Source organism: Prionailurus viverrinus, chromosome C2 (assembly GCF_022837055.1).
Source record: "Prionailurus viverrinus isolate Anna chromosome C2, UM_Priviv_1.0, whole genome shotgun sequence".
NCBI classification, from domain to species: domain Eukaryota; kingdom Metazoa; phylum Chordata; class Mammalia; order Carnivora; family Felidae; genus Prionailurus; species Prionailurus viverrinus.
In genome coordinates this window covers 5,532,468-5,548,847 of record NC_062569.1, presented here as the reverse complement: position 1 = coordinate 5,548,847, position 16,380 = coordinate 5,532,468, and the positions used below count along the sequence as shown (strand labels likewise).

The window sequence follows — 16,380 nt, the reverse complement described above, 5'->3', positions numbered from 1 at the left end:
ATTTTAATGGCCTCCCCCTTCATGCACAGCATGAAATCTTAACACTTTACTCCAGCCTACAGCCTACTGGGCCCTGTGTGAGCCAGCCCCAGCCCACCCTGCCAACCCCCTCCACTTCCGCTCCCGCCCACCACTCCAGCTGCACTGCCCTCACTCGGAGCTTTAAAATGGCACGTGCTTCCCTCTGCTTGGATGTTCTGCCTCCCATACCTGCCCGGCTAACTACCGTGAATCCTTCCAATCAGGTGTAGATCAACTACCCACCTCCCCTCTGGTATTCTTGCACTCAACTACTCATTTTAATGTCTCTTGGCCCACTAATTTGTAAGGTCGAGGATGGCAAGATCTTTGTTTTGTTCACCAGTATGTCTCAGTGATTAATGAGTAACAGGTACCTAGCATATGATGGATGGATGGATGGATGGATGGATGGATGGAAGGATGGAAGGGAGGGGAGGGAGGAAGAGCGGGAGGGAAGGAGGGAGGGAGGAATGAAGGAGGGAGGGAGGGAGGAAGGAAGGAAGAGAGGAAGACAGGAAGGGAGGGAGGAAGAAGGGAGGGAGGGAGGAAGGAGGAAGGGAGGGAAGGAGAGAGGGAGGGAAGGAGAGAGGGAGGGAGGGAGGGAGGAAGAAGGGAGGAAGAAAGGAAGGAAGGGAGGAGGAAGGAAGGGAGAGGGGACGAATGATCAGGCCACCCTGAGAAGAAAAAGAGGAAGTGGGAGGGCACGGAACCCATTTCCACCTTGGCAGTGATATCCACCCACCTCGAGCCATGTCTAATTCGGTGCATCTCCGGTCAGGGTTGGTGTGGACGCGGCACTTAAACACAGCCCCGGGGGACTTCACTGAAGTGCTGTACTTGGACTCTGCCTTTGGTGCGCCCACAAGGACCCTGCACATCAAGAAGAAAGGACATTCTGTCACAACCCAGTACCGGCAAAGAGGAGGCCAATGCTTAAATCCTCACCCAGTGGTGGGTGGGCTGCCTGGATGCTCTAGGGGGCCCGAGGGGGAGGGCCTCCAACAGTGAGCCTGTTAGATTTTCTCCAGGCACATTACTTTTAAATGTTTATTTATTTTGAGAGAGAGAGAAAGAGAGAGAGAGAGAGAGAGAAAACAAGCATGAGTGGGGGAGGGGCAGAGGGAGAGAGAGAATCCCAAGTAGGCTCCACACTGACAGCACAGAGCCCGACACAGGCCTCGATCTCATGAACTGTGAGATCGTGGCCTGAGCCAAAATCAAGAGTCAGAGGCTTAACCAACCGAGCCACCCAAGCACCCCTCTCCAGGCACATTTAAAGCTTAAGACTGGCTGGGAACACATCCAAGCAAAGAGTTCCTATCCACAATCTATGAAGAACTCCTATAAATCAGAAAAAAAAAAAAAATACAGACCAATAGAATAGTGGGCCAGATACTTGACGAAAGGAGATAACCAAATGGCGAATGAACATAGACAAGATCCTCAACTGCATTAGTTGTCAGAGAAACCCAAGTGAGAGGCCACTTCACACCTACTAGAAGGCGAAACCAAAAGGGCCGAAAATGCCAAGTGCTGGCCAACCACAGCTCCGCAGGTAAATCTCACAAATACAACACCGGGCAAAAGACAGGAGGGCCAACGGGTACTCACTGAGTCCACTTATCTGAAGTTCGGAGCAGGTGAAATTTAACTGGTGCTAGAGGTCATGCTATGGGTTACTTCTGGAGAGGAGCAAGGGGGCTGGTGTAGCTAGGGAGAGGGGGCTTTCCAGGGGTGCTTATCATGTTCTATTTCCAACCTGAGTAGTGTCTACTCAGATTTATGATAATTCATTGAATTGCATATATATGACATGGGTACTTTCCTGGATGTGTGGGACGCTTTAGTTAAAAAAAAAAAAAATAAAAAGCAGGAAATTTAGAGATGCCATTTCTCTTCTGTGCCCCCCTCTTCCCCTCCCCCCCCGACAAAACATACGTACTTAGGGGGCAATAGGAAAGGAACAGCAGGAGTGTCGAATTATAAACCACATCCTCTGTCCCAAGGCAAACCAGAGATAGAATAGTTCACATGTGAATAAGGGCAAGAAGGAAGCTCTACATCCTTTATCTTGAACCGGAAACTGCCGGGGTCAGCGGGGTGGGGGAGGATGGCCCCTGCAAGGCCCCTCCCCACTGGAGGAAAAGAGCAAGCCATGCTAAGAAGACAGACGAGACATATTCAGGGCTGTGTGGACGTAGGACATCGGGGCGCGGGGGGGGGGGGGGGGCAGGCCTAGCAACAAGCTCCCTACAGATGTCACAGAAACGATTCTGCCCTGCATTTGTATGCACTGTTTCCAGAGTGATCAAGAGCAGTGTTTATTTATTTATTTTTATTTAAAAAAATTTTTTTAATGTTTATTTTTTTTATTTTTGAGACAGAGACAGAGCATGAACGGGGGAGGGGCAGAGAGAGAGGGAGACACAGAATCGGAAGCAGGCTCCAGGCTCCGAGCCATCAGCCCAGAGCCCGATGCAGGGCTCGAACTCACGGACCTGAGCTGAAGTCAGACGCTTAACCGACTGAGCCACCCAGGCGCCCCAAGAGCAGTGTTTAGAATACTAAGCGGCACCAATCAGGCAGGGTGTGCTGAGCCACAAGCCATTTGGAAGAGGACTTGTAAGGTGAGACCCTGAACAAGACCTACACCGATGTCCAAAGAGCAGAAAATTCCAAGCCACTGCTCAATGAGAATATGACCTGCTCCTTACATCTAGCAGCCTAGAAAGGAGATGCCGTTCACCTGGAAAGGTTCCAGGCACATCGTGAAGTGTGCTGTGCCCCCTACCCTGCGACAGAAAGCGTTATCCCTCATGTGTCTGTGGAAACGCAGCCTAGCAGAGGTTGGAATGACCCCAGAGAGCCTCCCTGGAGACGTGGCCCAGGCTCCCTTCACTTTGTCCTGGAAGCCACCTTCACCTTGGGGTCATGATATCCACCCCTACCCTGGCAGCAGAGTGACGGTGTTCCCTCCCCAGCACCCCAGCTGAAAGGAGTGGAGGTCTATACATCAGATAACAAAAGTCTGGGACCTTCAGATGGACCCTCAGCAAAGGCTGGACACCCATACTAATCTGGCCCAGAGACACAGTATCAGGTTTACGGGAAGGGGCGTGGGTCCTGTCTTTGTAGGCTCCACACTCAACGTGGGGCTCGAACTCACGACCCTGAGATCTAGAGTCGCACGCTCTACTGACTGAGCCGGCAAGAATGTGGGTCCTGTCTTAATTCCCGGCGCCCTGAGCCCAATCCCTCAACGCCCACACAGTGACGACACAAAGGGTCACCAAGGATCTCTGGGGACACGCGGAGCCAAGGAAGACCCACCCTCACCGGAGCATTTCCTGCCAGGTGGTCTTGAGAGTTGGTACTCGATTCCGGGCGGGGGGCGGGGGGTGAGAGGAACAGATCCCCGAGCTTCCCCAGGGCCCCTCAGCAGCACCCCGGGAAGCTCGCCGGCTGCTCCCTGCTCCTGCAGCCTCCCCACGGGGGGCCCCAGCTGCAGAATCCCCAGGCGGAAGCAGGGCTGCACCCCCAGCCTCCAGAAATCTCAGCGAGCACTTTCCCTCGCAGGGCGGGCGGCTGGGCCGGCTCCTGGCGGCTCCAGCTCAAACGCAGGATGACACGCAAAACGCAACCCCGGCGAGAAGAAAGCCACATTAAGGGACCGGCTTCCCCCCTGGCTTCTGGGGCTGAGCCTCAGAGCCCCCGGGGCCAGCAGAGGGTTGCTCGCGATAAGACCCGTTATGTTTTCACAGGTGAGAAGAATTAGCAGTTGGACGGGTCTAAACTGCCGAACCGTCCTCCGCCTTTCCACGTGTCAGGTCGTAGAAGCCTGGGAACATAAACCGCCTCCTGCGCTCGAAAACCCCAGCGGGACAGGGCTGGGCCCACAAGTTCCCACAAACTCCAAATTTACATTAGCTCGGCGAATAAATGCCACTCGCAATTCATTTTATTAAAAACCACGGAAATTAGACAAAGGGGAGAAGTATTCACACAGCGAGGGAGGGAAACGGCTGCAAGGAGCAAGCTGTTTCTCCACCGCATCCCCCGAAACGGCCCTGGGACCCCGGTCCTGCCAGAGAGTGCCACTGGGCCGAAGTCACAGACCCGGGGTCACGGGTTATCCTGGGAAGGAAGGGACCCCGGAGAGCCGAAATCCCAGGCGCTGGTGCTTCCAGCCCAGAGCGGAGACTGAGAGGGACAAAGTTCGTATCCGAGTCTAAGGTGGAGGGAGAAAGGATCCGCTGGATGAGCTTTTTCCCCTTCCAAACCCACGGTACTCAGCGGTTCTAGCGATGGCTGATCGAGCACTGATAACGACCCTTTGGTTCCAAGTCCCCGTCAGCCGGTCGGACGAGAAGGTTTTTCCAAGTCCTTTGCAATGGGAAACGAAGCAGGAGATAAGGGGGCGTGTGCACACACACATGCGCTCCCGGGGGCGGCGCGGTGGAGCCCCGGCTTGTATCTCTGTGTTTACAGAACGCTGTGGCTTCCTCCCCAGCCTGGCGTTGCTCTGGGGCAGCTCTGGGGCTGCTTGCCCAGCAGCAAGACCGCTGCCGTAGGCCAGCCCATGAGCCGGTCTCTTCTGAAGTCAGTTCAGCTGGCTGCCTGCCAGGCCAATCCCAAGAGACAGAGCGTGCGACCGCCCAGAGTTCACGACAAGCCACCGCACAGACGCCATCCGCCTCTTCTCGTCTGTTATTCTCTGCGCTACAAAGAGACAGCCCGTCACTTCCCAGAGCCCCCACAATCTCCCCTGGTACCTTCGACACGACACTGAGATGGCTCCTTCCTTTGTACGGTTGCCACAGGAAAGGGCCCAGGTGTCCCCGCCAACAGGCTCCCATCAACAAGCCATCAGGCCAATTCTCACCCTTGCTTGCTACTTCACGTGTGGTCCTCAGACCAGCAGCAGGGAAAGCAGGGGAAATGCCCGGGAGCTTGATGGAAAAGCAGGACCTCAGGCCTCAGCCCCCCAAATCAGAACGCGCGTCTTAACCGGCCCTCCCGGCGATGCGGAGGCTAACACGTTATACAACCCCCTACGTGGACGACAAATAATCGTACTCCATCTGCAGCCAGTACGAACGGATGACTCTTGAGAAAGGAACCCTGCTCCTATCCCACCCCTAAAGATGCACTCAAACTTCAAGGACATTTTAGACTCCTCTCCTTAACTCGTTACTTTAGATTTCAAATGACGAGGACAATCAGGGTGTATCAGGCACTTGGAGGGCACAGGATCTGGGCTAGCGGGGTACAGCGCGCACCCCGGCGGTTGAGCGCACTGCCCACCCCCCTATTCTGCCCACCCCACGTCAGCCAGAAAGGAGGAAAAGGGACCCAGAAAGCGCAGGGCGACCAGTCTGCAGCCAGCCACCACAGTGTGATCTTGCCCAAGAAAAGCCCTCACGAGGCTCTTCGGGTGGTTCCCGGGTTAACACTTTGATTTGGAGCTTCTGTCATGCCAAAGAACAGGGGTTTAAAATAGAAAGAAGCCCTTTCTCCTCCCCACCAGGCTGAACGTCAATCACGTCCTTGCTTTTCTAAAACGCATATGTGGCTGGCACAGTGATGCCCAGAGGTTTGCTTTTTTTTTTTTTTTTTAAGAAGAAATCATCAACACCTATCTTTTTTTTTTTTTATTTTAGAGAGGGAGAGAGCATGAGAGGGGGCGGGGCAGAGAGAGAGAGGGAGAGAGGAAGAATCCCAGGCAGGCTCCACCCCCAACGCAGAGCCTGACACGGGGCTCAATCCCACGACCCTGGGGTCATAACCTGAGCCGAAATCAAGAGTCGGACACTCAGCTGAGTGAGCCACGCGGGCACCCCCAGATTTGCCCCTCTTAATGAGTAGTTCACACACTTGTCTGGAAATGTGGGCCCATCTGTCCACCTGCCAACACGGGTTATGCTCACGGGTTATCTGATTTCTTGCTCAAGGCAACCCTGTCGGGCAGCTTCCCGTGTGCGCTTTACTCAGAGACGGAGGTTACGCTGCTGGTAAGCAGCACGGCTGGGATTTAAACCCGGGGCATCCGTGGCCAGTCCTCCAAACTCCGCCTCTCCAACACAGCCACCCCCCTGGCTCTGAGGCCCTCCCTCGCATCACTGGAGCAGACGGCAGGTAAACTCTCTGGCCAGCGGGCAACAGAAGAGGACTGAGCTGCCTCCCTGGGGAAGGCTCCCTCGTTACCCACAAAGACCTCAGCAGTGATTCCCCAGGGCGAAATCACAGCCGGGAGGACAACAACTGGGAATGGAAAACCTTAAATGCATTAGGTTTGCGCTCACGCATTTGAAGCCAAAGCCAACGCTTCCCCAGAGACACGTGTCAGTGACAGGCGTGGAATTCATTCATTGCATGTCCCACAGGACCACCCGAGGAATCCCTCCCCGTCCCTTACTGGGCAAAAAACAGCTGAGATCTGAACACACAGGGGGCTGTTTGGGGCCAGGGAGCCACCTCTGACCGCACGGAACCCTTCCCCCCCCCCCCCCCCCCAGAGAGAGGAGACTCTGGGGCCAGTGCTTGCCAACTGGAGCTGGGGACCCGAAAGGCTTCATAAGCTCCTCTTTTTATGTTTGGGGAAACTGAGGCTCCAGCTCAAAACACTGGATACTAACTGCTTTTCAGGGGGTTGAAACTAATAGTTCCACTAGAATTCTAGGCTTTGAGGGCAAATTATTCAGGGTGGTAATTTGGCAAGAAGCACAGGGTTCAAGTTCTGCCGCAACCACTGATAAGCTATGTGACCTCAGTCAAGTTTCTTAACTACTCCGGGCCTCGGTCTTCTTCCTCCGTAAAATGGGAAAAAATAAAAATATACCTAGTAAGGGTGCTTGCGAGGTGGAAGACAATGTTTATAAAGTACCTGGCACAAAAGGGGTGCCTGGGTGGCTCAGCCGGTTAAGCGTCCGACTTCGGCTCAGGCCATAATCTCGTGGTCTGTGTGTTCGAGCCCCATGTCGGGCTCTGTGCTGACCGCTTGGAGCCTGGAGCCTGCTTCACATTCTGTGTCTCCCTCTCTCTCTGCCCCTCCCCCACTCGCGCTCTGTCTCAAAAATAAACAAACTTTTAAAAAAATATATGTTTTAATAAAAAATGTACCTAGCACCGCGCTTGGTACAAAGTAGGTGTTCAGTGAAACATAAGAATGTTCGACATAGGCCAAACACCGTCGCACCGAACTCACCCCCGCTCCCCCTCTTGGCAGAACTCCCAGGAGCTCCTCAGAACCTGGAATTCATTTGGACCCTTAGCTGAGGTCACAGAAATCCAGGAATGGCTGGGACACTTTCGCCACTAGCAGTGGACTGCAAAAGTAGTCACAATTCGCCATCCCTCCCGTATCCACGCCTTTCCTCCTGGTACCTCGCAGCTTCTCCCATCAGGAGGTGGAGTCTGTCTCCCCGTCTTGAATGCGGGCAGGCCCTGGAACTTGCCTCGGCCAGCACCATGTGACCGAGGGGGTGGTTTCACTTCCCAGCTCGGGCTTCAAGAGACCGTGCGTGCCTCTGATTCCTCCCTCGGCACCTTGCCCAGCACATGTACAAGCCCAGGCTGCGGGAGCACAAAAGACACATGGAGATGGGCCGTCTCACCTGAAGCCATCCCAGACCAGCCGGCCCGCCTGCCTGCCCAGAAGCTGAGAGCAGACGCGTGAGGGAGCCCAGCGAGAGAAGAACCATCCCGCTGAACCCCACCGAAACCGCCAACTACAGACTCAGTGGTTTAAACCACTGAGTTTGAGGGTGATTTGCGACGCAGCAACACTGTGGAAGCAGAAAAGAGATACAGCATCAAGGCAGGACACGCTACTTCTGAAGGGACCTTATGGCCACCCAGGGCCACACACTTTCACTGAGGGCCCTGATATGGGAAAGGCAGGGTGGGGTGGCAGATTCGGCCCCGAAGAATGTGGCGTCTCCTCTCCAGCTCTGTGACCTCGGGCAAAGCCCCCTGGCCACCCCGGCCCTCCCTCATCTTTAAAAGATAGTACAGGGGCTCCGGGGTGGCTCAGTTGGTTGAGCAACCGACTCTTGGTTTCAGCTCAGGTCATGATCTTATGGTTCAGGGGCTTAAGCCCCATGCTGGGCTCTGCACTGCCAGTGTGGAAACTTCTTTAGATTCTCTCTCTCTCTCTCTCTCTCTCTCTCCCTCCCTCCCTCCCTCTCTTTTGCCCATCACCTGCTTGTGCTCGTCCTCTCTCTTTCTCAAAACAAATAAATACACATTTAAAATTTTTTAATTAAAAAGAACAAAAATAAAAGGTAATAAAAACACACAGTCCCCTTCCCAGTGCAGCAGGGAGGCACTGTGTTGGGGGTGGGGTGCATCCAGGATGGCCTGACTTTTGAGAATGGGTTAGGAGTTTTCATCTGCCAAGGCCAAGAGCAGACAGAAATGCTCCCAGAAAAAGCATCAGGGCACTTTTTCTTCCTCCTTTGGAAATGGATACCTTGGACAGGGACTCGGTGAGGGAGGGGACAGCAGCAAGCCTGACCCTGGGAACAGCCAGACAAGCATTGAGTCAGGCCCACCTGGGTTCAAATCACAAGCCTGCCATCGACTTGCTGGATAACCTCGGATCTGGCTTCTGCACCTCAGCCGCAGCTCCCACTGCAACAGAGTAACCATGAGCACAGCACCCTTGGCACATAGAGAGTACTCATAAAAGGCTGGCAAGAATCCAGCTCAGAAAATGCTAAGTCTGAGAATGAAACAGGTGAGTTCATGCCCAACTGGGGAAGAGCAGAAACACAGGCAGGGTCCCCCCCCCACCGCTTGGAGAGGCATCAGCCTGCTGGTCGCCCTGGCAGGGAGTGAAGGGCCCTCAGAGCCTGCCGCCCTGCCCTGGCCGGGGCCTCGGGTCTTGGCAGATGCACTGAGAAGCAGCAGCTGGAGAAGGAAGCATGGTGAAAGGGCCAATGTCTTCCTTCCCCACCTAAGAGCGTCAAGGACACATTAAAATCCAAGAGAGGAAAGCTACAGACATCACGGAGATGAGTAAAAGCCGTGCGTGAGGTCTTCCTGGTAGTTTCTTGTGATGATTTTCTTCTCCAAGAACAATACTTTTATTTTTTGCTAAAATTCTCACCACCCCCTCCCAGACTTATGTGGAGCCCAGGATGGGGGCCAGAGCTCCCCATACCAGGGGTGGCCTCCCACCTGCTGAGAGAAGAAAGTAGCCTGCAGAGCCCTGGGATGGACAATCCCACGGGTCTCCAAGAAAAGGAGCCATCTCAGGGCCTTTCTGGAAGCAGACAGCATGTAAATGAATACACAGAAATGCAGATTTACGTAGAGCATGACCACAATTTTAGAGACCACACATAATGAGGGGTGCGTCTTAACACAAGACTATCTCATTCATTTCTGTATTGAGTATTGACACTCAGATCATGATAAATGAATAGAGGATTCAACAAATGTACCAAAAGCAAACTCTTTTAGCATCGAAAGTCAGGATAAAGATGACCGTTAGTTCCACAAGTCAAGTCAAAGTAACAAAAAGGGTAACTACCAGTGTTGATCGAGGGTGTCCTACAAAGTAACAATGGGATAAGTACTAGTATTTACCCAGGGTTTCCTTTGTGCTGGAGGCTGTGTTCCAGGCTCTGCAGCGATCATCTCATTTAATGCACTCAACAATGTGGTGAGAGAAACGCTTTATTATTACTCTTTTCCAAAGAGCTGAACAAGGACTCGAACACCTGAAGGGACTGACGGTCCTACAAACGTCTCCGAGGCGAAAATAGCCAACTGGGGGCAGGGCTGACCTTGAAGCCCACCCTCGTGGCCACCAGGCACTTGGGCATCTCAGAAGCCCCCCTTTCATGGCCTGGAAACCATGGGTTTGGCTGTTGCTGGGGAATCAGAGGCCACAATGAAGGCAGAGCCAGGAAGAACCCCGCTCCCTGTGCCTGGGACATTCGCTCTGGAGGCGCCATCCTGGTGGGTAAGAGGTGCAGTCCCGCCTTTAGAAGACCCTGCACCATGCCAGTTTCGCTCCAGGGGGTGTGCACCCCGCAGCACTGGAACACCACACATCCAGGACAGGGTAGGAGAGGCCACCTGGGCTTCAACGTACCAAGGGATGTGCGGAAATGGAGAAGGTTGGCTTTGTGCTTGTTATCTTCAGGTTCTGGGGGACACAAGTCATCCTGTCTCGCGTGTTGGCCACTCGTGCAGAAAGTCAGTGTGGGTTTCTTCAATAAAGTTACAAATCCAGGGGTGAGTCCTAACCGCTGGCTGCCATGGCTACCTTCCCTAGCTCCTCTCCAAACTAAGCTGCTTAAATGGAGATAGAAGGTAACAAACTCAGCCCAGGGAGATTAGGATGAATACATGGAATAGTCCAGAATGTGCCATCTTTCCTAGGACACTTCTTACCTTCACACAGACTTGGGGTGAGAGCAGGCCTACAAATGTCCCTGGCAGAATCACTGGGTCCCTGTTTACCCAGTGATCAAGCATCTCTGGAAAACAGAACCCCCAGAATCCCTCCACCTGTGCCCAGTGGATCATGAATAAGTACCCCAAAGGATGTCACAGGGAAGTTACCACTGCTATAATTCCAAAACTTTTCCAGAAAAGCCAGGAAGGAAAGAACCTTACGAGACAGATGCTTGGATGCCTTGAAGCCCCAAACTTAGACTCCTGACTCTGTGAGAGGCATAAGCACACTCCCACGTCTACCACTTTGGCCAGGTGACCTGGGCAAGCAACACCTCTGTGTTTGTTTTCTCCTTCGTGATTGGGGCTAGAATGACAACCAGCCGACACTTGGGAACATTCAATGAGCTAGAGCACATAAAGCACATAGAACAGCACTCAATACCTGCTAAGGACTCAGTAAGTGCATAGCTGCAGCCACCATGTTGTTTCTACTGGGAACTGAAACTCACAGCATGAGTCCCTTCTAACGTTCCCCCACAAAGCACAAACTGGGGACCCAGTGAGGCTGTAGTTTCAAAGACTCCAGATCTTTCCCAATCTTGGATTCACTTCCCAAGGTTCTGTCAAAAAGGAAGGTCCTGATAAAACACTTTCTTCTGCTTTAGTTGGTCACCAACCCACTTGGCTTAATGGTTTGTGGTTTGTGAAGTCCCAGGAAGGAAGTGCTGCTGCTCCCTCTGGTCGGGAGCTCATCAGCTGCCCGATGGCTCAAGGTAATGGGGGGGGCGGTGTCTCTCTCTCTCCTCCGTCCCTCACCTGTGACTTCTCTGAAGTCAGGAAGAGGCACCCTGCGTGAAAGTTGGCAGCTAGAATGCTCTGGAGTCTGCTTCAGGCCAGATTTCTAATGTCCCCCGTGCTGACCCGGTGCAATAAGGCACAGATAATCCCCAGCCACAACTGCCGGCCAAGGAGCACATCTCCTGCCTTCCTAACACAGCAATCCACAAATGATGGGTTCCGTGGCCACCATGGAGCCGTGCATCCCCTGTGCCACCTCGTGCCATTCAGCTGCAAGTCAGCCGGCAGTCCCCACCGGCAGCCCCTTCAGGAAGGCCACAGCAATCAAGCCGAGGCCACCCTCCGCCCAGGGGGCAGCAGCCAATGACCGATTATGACGATCACGGTTGCGGGGCGGGGGGGGGGGGGGGGGGCGTCCTGTTAAGCTGGTGGACATCTTAATCAGGTCAACAGCACAGTCTGAGGCTCTCTCTGCCCGGTCTTGCCCCCTCCCCCTTGCTCCTCCCCAGGCCTTGTCCCCCCACCTAACACGTCCCTTGAACTCCTACCTCTGCCTTTGCATCTGCTCCCAGAGGACGCACACTGACAATGTGCGTTGATCCCCGAGGCTGGGGCAGGCTTCGGACAAGGCGTGGAACTCTAAGCTCCAGTTCTCTGACTGGCACACTGGAAACCACCGGCCAGGCGGTCCCAAAGATTCAAGTAAAGACTATCATGCCTATGAGAGCGTTTGATCTCTTGGAGATAGATGCCCAGCAGATAATATCTGATCGAATTGCTGATTTTTACTTCTTAAAGTTACAGGCTGCTCCCTTGATTTCTGAGGGCGACACGGAGACTGCTTTCTAATACACATGAAAACATGTTCCCTAGACAAATCACAGTAAAAGCTATCAGAGAAAGACCATTTCCGGACGTCAGCGGGGGAATCAGAGCTGGCTGGGGCCCAGTTCTTCACACCCTCACACCCAGAGCTGTGAGTGACTAGCTGGGAAAAGTCATCTTCTTGTCTGTGAAGTTTCTCCCCCGGGCAAGACAGCTGCCTCAGACCGGCGGCCAGCAATCAGCACTAGCTCTGCAAACAGCACCCTTGCCAGCTTCCCCAGATCTCCAGGGAAACGCCCCGGAAACCCCATGAGACACTTTCTGGGTCCCCTTAGAACTTGGGCCTCACACACGCACCGTGGCTTCCTGAGAGCATGAGAAGCGGGCTCTTCGGGGCAGTAAGACCCAGGAATAAGGCCTGAAAATGCTACATTGAGGAAAGCCGGATGGGGAAGTGGACCCACACTCCCAGCTGAGGGCCTGGCATGGGACAGCAAAGACCTCCATCACACGGGGTTCGAGAAGGCCCGGCTGCCACTGCCATTTCTGGGTGTCTCCTCACAAAGATGGGGTGCAGCAGGGCCCGTGATCCCACGGCCCCCCTTCTCAAGGTTCTACCTTCACAAGGGTCTCCCCTCTGCCCGTCGGAACAACTGTGTCTGCCCAAGGACAAGCCTCTCTCCCATCAGAGCCCGTAGCCTACATTTTGCCTGGGATGCTAGAACTGCATGATGTCCTCACCCATCAGACAGTGCGTGGAGTTTTCGTTCTTGAATCCCTCCCCCTTAGCGCTCCAGTGTTTGACCAGGGAAGGACAAAGAAGTCAGCCTCCCTGGCTGTCCGTTCCTAATTCTGAGTTAGATTTAAGCACCCACACTTGTTTTGACACACAAACCCTCCAAGGGCTGATTTTTTCCTTTTTCTCATGTTGCCTGTCGATCTTTGTCTAGCCCTTTAAGACTTAATTTGTTGCTCTAAACCAGCACTATCCTGAACTTTCTGCCACGGGGCGCCTGGGTGGCTCAGTCTATTCAGCCTCCGGCTCTTGATTTTGGCTCCAGTCAATATCTCACGGTTCCTGTGATTGGGCCCCAAGTTGGGCTCTACGCCGACATTGTGAAGCCAGCTTGGGATTCTCTCTCTCTCTCTCTCTCTCTCTCTCTCTGCCCCTCCCCTGCTTGTTCTCTCTCTCTCTCTCAAAATAAACTTAAAAAACAAAAACAACAACCTTTCTGCTCTAAGTGTTCCGTGTACTGCCCAGTCCCACAGCCACCAGCCACATGCGGATACTGAGCACTTGAAACGTGGCCAGTGTACCTGAGAAAGGGAATTCTTAATTTTGTTTGGTTGTAATTAATTTTAATTTAAATAGCAATACACCTGGCCAATGTAACGGCATTGGCAATGCAGCCGAACTGTCTCGCTTGTTCTTTTCATTCTCAACCTTAGTGCACACTGAGAATGCTGTGTTCTCCTTGGCTCTGAATTACCTCCTATTCCTCACTGAATGCTCTTCTGACAACCTTAACAAAGCAGAAAGCCGGCGTGTCTTCCATTTCCGAGCACTTGCTCTGTGCCTGAGCACAGCCGTCTTGATGTGTCCCGGGAGATGGGGCAGGAAGCGCGTCGCCAGAAAGGAAGCCAATGCACCCAACCACCTCGGACTCCAGGGCGTCTGGGGCACAGAGGAAGGAGGGCAGGGGAGGGGTGTGAAAGAAACCCACTCTGGGGGCTGGACGCCAGCCGGGGCTGCATTTATTTATATCACAGGGTGTTACAGTCGTCTGCCCTGCAGCTGAAGAACCGGTACATGTCTAAGGGAAGGGGACAGAAATCGGCTTTGTCCATGTTCCCTGGCAGCTACTACTGTGGCTCAAAGGGTGCAAGGAGACCCCGGGCACGGGGGCGGGGGGACAGGAGGGGAAGCTGGCTCTGGCAAGCAGACACCCTCAGAGTGTTGCTGGAAAGGAGGAAACTGAGTCATTTGCATGTTTGCATCCAAACAGATACAAATGACATCTGCAGCGCTCTCCAGGATATCCTGGTCCACCTGGCCAGGGGGACAACCGTCACTGCCTAGAGCACGGCCACGGAGGGACCGTTCAAGCCAAACACTTGGAGAGGTGCTGGGTCTGGGGCTCTGCTCTCAATGCAATATGACTGCAGAAGCCGTGTTCAAGCCTCCAGGCTTAGAAAAGCAAGGTTATGACCCCCGTCTGTTACAGAAATCGTGACAATTTTGGCTTAAAAAGAAAAGGACTGACAGGTATGCTGGGTTATGGGGTTCGGGAACAAATGCGAGCTCTGCTGGCAGGAGCATACGAGAGCACTGTGACCCGCGCCCCGGTCCGCCAACACCAAAGACCCTCAGCTCTGCCACTTGCAGAGCCCACGCTGGCTCCGGTGGCCGGGCTGTCCCCCCGTGTTCTCCAGCACATTCTTCCTGCTCCTCTGCCCTACTCCCAACAAATCCGTCTACCTGTACAAAGGTGTTTAATTAGCATGAAGCCGACTTATTAAACCACTGATACCGAATTCGGAGGCTAAGGAGTAATTTCTTAAGAAAGGCACCAGATACAGAGAAAGTTTAATTAACATTTTCCCTCCTTTCAAAGTTGCAAGCGATTACTTTTCCTTCTCATATCTCTTACCTCCTTCATCCATTCTATTCGTGACCTTTTGAAGTTCCCCTCTTGCAGACAGCTAAGCTCCTCTAAAGCAATGGATCCGGCCCGTTAGCATATTACTCCAAAACTCCAGTGCCTGAGAAAGTTAATGCATTTTCTAAAGCACACGCTTTAACTTCACTGGCACTTGGAAAACGCATAGAAAATGCCTCACAACCTCCCTCCTCTCAGACCCAGCCATTCTACGCCCAGGAATTTATTCAAAGGAAATAATTAAGGATGTCCGCAAGGCTTTAGTCACAAGGATGTTTACCCCTGCTGTTGTTTATAATCGTGAAGAATTGGAAACAACCTACACGTCCCTCAGGCAAGGCTAAAAGATCCAGGGTCCTGGGACTGCCTGGTAGGAAGAGACGAACAACCAGTCGCTAAGTCAATCAACCAACCACAGAGCTACAAGTTCAGATAGAGATGTAGGGTAGATCCAGATTCCACAGGGCCCGAATCATGTAAATTTAGGGTGACCACCTTTAAGAAAATACAAAACAGGGGCGCCTGGGTGGCGCCGTCGGTTAAGCGTCCGACTTCAGCCAGGTCACGATCTCGCGGTCCGTGAGTTCGAGCCCCGCGTCGGGCTCTGGGCCGATGGCTCGGAGCCTGGAGCCTGTTTCCGATTCTGTGTCTCCCTCTCTCTCTGCCCCTCCCCCGTTCGTGCTCTGTCTCTCTCTGTCCCAAAAATAAATAAACGTTGAAAAAAAAAAAGAAAATACCAAACAAAATTAGGTACAGGGGCTCGATGGGGGCCCATGTGAGTGAGGGGTCTTTGGTGGAAGTTTCATTAGCCTCACGGCAAGTCTAGTCTCTAGGGAAAAGGAGAAAGGAGGCAATGCTGGAAGTCTGTTGCTTCAAGAGCTGCAGCTTACAAAGTCTGGGCAGCATAATCAGCTGAGAATAATGTTCAAGGCCTAAGACAAAGAATACTGGGAGGAAAGCAGAAGAGAGAAAAGGATAAGGAGGAAAGTCGTTGGAAAAGGCAGCAAGAGGACAGCTATCAAGGACATAGCCAAACGAAGATACAATTAAGACAATGTGAGGCAAAAACGGAAAAAGAAATTTTGCTTGAAAGAGATTTCCGTAGAGTTTAGTTGCTACCTGAGAAACTACAGGAACAAGCCCTCCAATGGAAAGAACAGCATGCTCCTGTCAGAAGCAGACAGCGCACTTTTGAGAGCAGGAGCCTGGCTGTGGATGGGTTCCTTAGGACCCCAGGCATATCCGCCCCACGGCCATACACCAGCATTACCTTCCAGTTTCACACCCCCCGTGTCTGCCCCGTACTCCGGGTGCCAAGTGGAAAGCCAGCCCGTCATTTCCTGCAATTGCCCTATCCCAGTCCCACAGCTCTTCCTCATGCCCTTTTTGAAACAAAGCAGGTCAAACCTGCTCTGGCCTCCCCTGCCCCCAGCTGTTCCCCAGCCAGGGCAGCTTTGACCTGCGGCCCCTCCAAAGCCAGGTGATTGAGTCCTGGCACGTCTCCCTTGAGCTGAGCCATTAAAGAGCCCAGAGGAGAACAAGCCTGTGCAGCTACAGATCCAGCTACAGATCCGACACAGTGCACAGCTCTCCTGCCTGCCTTTCCTCAGGAGCCCCCCACCCACAGTCACCCTTCGATTCCTGACAGCGCTCCCCACATACTTCG

General features: G+C 53.3%; 1 protein-coding gene across 5 annotated transcripts in view; it reads right to left on the bottom strand.

The window, feature by feature from the left end:
- ITGA9 (integrin subunit alpha 9) overlaps window positions 1–16,380 on the bottom strand; it is a 368,133-nt gene that overhangs the window by 349,929 nt on the left and 1,824 nt on the right. For all 5 annotated transcript variants that reach the window (XR_007155622.1, XR_007155623.1, XM_047875114.1 and 2 more), the window contains exon 2: window positions 764–891. Coding sequence is in view for 3 of the 5 variants with exons in the window: in XM_047875114.1 (XP_047731070.1) it covers window positions 764–891 (128 nt within the window). In the remaining 2 variants the exon portion in view is untranslated. The remainder of the gene's footprint in view (window positions 1–763; window positions 892–16,380) is intronic.